The sequence below is a fragment of the Hibiscus syriacus genome, unplaced genomic scaffold (genome assembly GCF_006381635.1).
Source record: "Hibiscus syriacus cultivar Baekdansim isolate YM2019G1 unplaced genomic scaffold, ASM638163v2 tig00000760_pilon, whole genome shotgun sequence".
Taxonomy (NCBI): domain Eukaryota; kingdom Viridiplantae; phylum Streptophyta; class Magnoliopsida; order Malvales; family Malvaceae; genus Hibiscus; species Hibiscus syriacus.
Genome location: NW_024061819.1, coordinates 62,492 through 65,328, shown reverse-complemented (window position 1 = coordinate 65,328; position 2,837 = coordinate 62,492). Strand labels below are relative to the sequence as shown.

The 2,837-nt window shown below is 37.5% G+C and overlaps 1 protein-coding gene across 1 annotated transcript; it reads left to right on the top strand.

Moving 5' to 3' along the window:
- Positions 1–6: 6 nt before the first annotated feature.
- On the top strand, positions 7–1,607 carry LOC120214343 (berberine bridge enzyme-like 21). The gene has a single exon (XM_039212264.1). It carries the CDS (start codon positions 8–10, stop codon positions 1,586–1,588), a length of 1,581 nt encoding a protein of 526 aa, XP_039068195.1. The 5' UTR covers position 7; the 3' UTR covers positions 1,589–1,607.
- The last annotated feature ends 1,230 nt before the right edge of the window (positions 1,608–2,837 follow it).

The following is a 2,837-nucleotide window of genomic DNA, read 5'->3' as shown; positions in this document are numbered from 1 at the left end:
TCCCACGATGAGGTCATTGTGGCTTCTTCTTCTTCTTGTTTCTCATGTCTTCTTCAACCTCCGGCTCTCATTTGCAGCCTCAGATCCCATTAATCAATCTCTTCTCCAATGCTTAAGCCAATCAATCCCCGCCGACGAAGCTTCCTCCATCATTTACTCTAACTCCAACCCTTCCTATTCTTCCATTCTTCGTGCATACATTCGCAACGCCCGTTTCAACACATCGTCCACCCCGAAACCGCTCATCCTCATCACCCCATCGGAAGAATCCCACGTCTCCGCCGCCGTCACATGCGCCCAGAGGCTCGGTTTCCGTCTCAGAATCCGCAGCGGCGGTCACGACTTTGAAGGGCTTTCCTACGTCTCCGACGAGCCGTTTTTCGTCCTCGACATGTTCAATCTCCGTTCCGTAACACTAGACATGGCAGATGAATCAGCTTGGGTCGACGCCGGTGCGACGCTCGGTGAACTTTATTATAACATATGGAAGAACAGCAAAGTCCATGGCTTCCCGGCGGGTGTCTGTCCCACCGTCGGCATCGGCGGACATATAAGCGGCGCCGGGTACGGCACCTTGATTAGGAAGTACGGCCTGTCGGTGGATCACGTCGTGGACGCGAAATTGGTTGACGTCAACGGGAGAATACTTAACAGAAAAAACATGGGGGAGGATCTCTTTTGGGCGATAAGAGGCGGCGGAGCAGCCAGTTTTGGGGTGGTTTTATCCTATAAAATAAACCTCGTCCCCGTACCGGAGACTGTCACCGTTTTCAGAGTCGAAAGATTATTAGCCGAAAACGCCACCGATATAACACTCAAATGGCAATCGGTTGCTCCGACGACCGACGATAATCTGTTCTTGAGAATGCTCGTACAACCGGTGACTAGAAACAAGAAAAAAACTGTGAGAATCACTGTAATCGCTTTTTATCTGGGGGATTCCGATTCTCTGGTGAGCCTTTTAAACAACGATTTCCCAGAGTTGGGTATTGCAAAAGAGAATTGTAACGAAACGAGTTGGATCGACTCAGTCCTCTGGTGGGCAAATTTTGATTTGGGGACTCAGCCAAAAACTTTACTCGACAGGGATCTAAACGATGCCAATTTCTTGAAGAGAAAATCAGATTATGTGCAGACGCCAATTCCCAGAAATGGGTTGGAATCATTATGGGAGAAATTGATGGAATTAGGCAAAGTCGGGTTAGTTTTCAATCCTTATGGTGGTCAAATGAACCGAATCAAATCAGACGAGTCGCCATTTCCACATCGAGCTGGTAACTTGTTCAAGATTCAGTACTCCGTTAACTGGGAACAACCTGGGGACGAAGAGGACAAGAACTTCACGACACAAGCAAAGATTCTGCATGAATTTATGACACCATTTGTGTCGAGGAATCCGAGGAGTGCTTATTTGAATTACAGGGACATTGAAGTGGGAAGGACAAAGAAGTGGAGCTACGAGGAAGGGAAAGTGTATGGTGAGAGTTATTTTAATGGGAATTATGAGAGACTTGTTGATGTCAAAACTGCTGTTGATCCAAACAATTTCTTTAGGAATGAACAGAGTATACCTCCTCGATCGCGTTAGATTTACAACATTCTTCCTTTTTTAGTTATCGGTTGTTTTCTAGTTTTGTTAACGCAGTAACACTCGCTCTTTCCTCTTTTGTCAATATTAATTCGAAATAACTAATTTTAAAATATTTAAATTCGACTAAAATCTCAAAATGATATGTGTTTATAATTATTTGAATGAGATAGATGGTTCAAGTGGTAAACAATTTCATATTGTTTAAGTATACTTCGAATTATACAAAAAATTTCTATTAAAAAACTCGTTCACTAAAACTAAATGTACAATACGAGTCTTATATGGACCTAATCAGGAGACTTTAACCTAATATTTAAAATTTTAGATAATTAAGAACATGAATTTGACTGAATGAACCTATTCAGATTGAACAAAATCTCAATTCTAAAATTGAAAACTCTTAATCACCTCGAGTTATAATGATTCAAGTTTACAATGACTTGAATAAATATGGAATGAACTAATGAAATGACAGGAATGTATAGTAATTTAAGCTCATAATAACCTGACTTGAAAACTTAAATGACCCGGACCTAAAAAAAATAAATAAAAAGTTATATTAAACTTGAAATGATTTGAATTTATAATTAATCAAAATTAAAATAAATTCAATCTAAATTGATCCTGTCAAAATTTCGAACTCTAACTATTAGCAAAGCTCTTAGAGTCGTGTGGAGATGAGGCATTGACATTGAGGGTGCGTTTGGTTCACGGAATGTAAGATTACCAGTGAGAATAAAAGATTACCAGGGAATAGGATTACTGGGAATGTTGTATTTTGTGTTTGGTTGGTTTAGCAGGAATGTAAGATTACCGTGTTTGGTTAAAGGAATAAAAAATTATTGGAATGTATATTTGACCAAATTGTCCTTATTATATATTTGTATAATATTACAAATTGTAAAATATTTATATATTTTCTTTAAAAAATTAAATTCATAATATTTATATAATTTTTTTACAAAATTAAAAATATAAAAAAGGTTTAATGAAATGGTAAAAAAAAAATTTAACCCCTGAACTTTATATAAAATTTTAATTATAGATTTTTTTTTAAAATCTAAAATAATTTAAGTATAAATTTGTAATTTAACCTTCGTAGAATTTTTATTATTCAATGACAGAAGAAGGATATTTTTGAAAAAAAATAAAATTTTAAGGGCATTTTAGTCCAAAACGCTGGTAATGTTACAATACCTAAGGGAAGGGAGGTAATGACATTCCCGGTAATATACCCCAAAAACTT

What these genes read in the sequence shown, in the direction of transcription:
- LOC120214343 (XM_039212264.1), top strand. Translation starts at nt 8, where the DNA reads ATGAGGTCATTGTGGCTTCTTCTTCTTCTTGTTTCTCATGTCTTCTTC.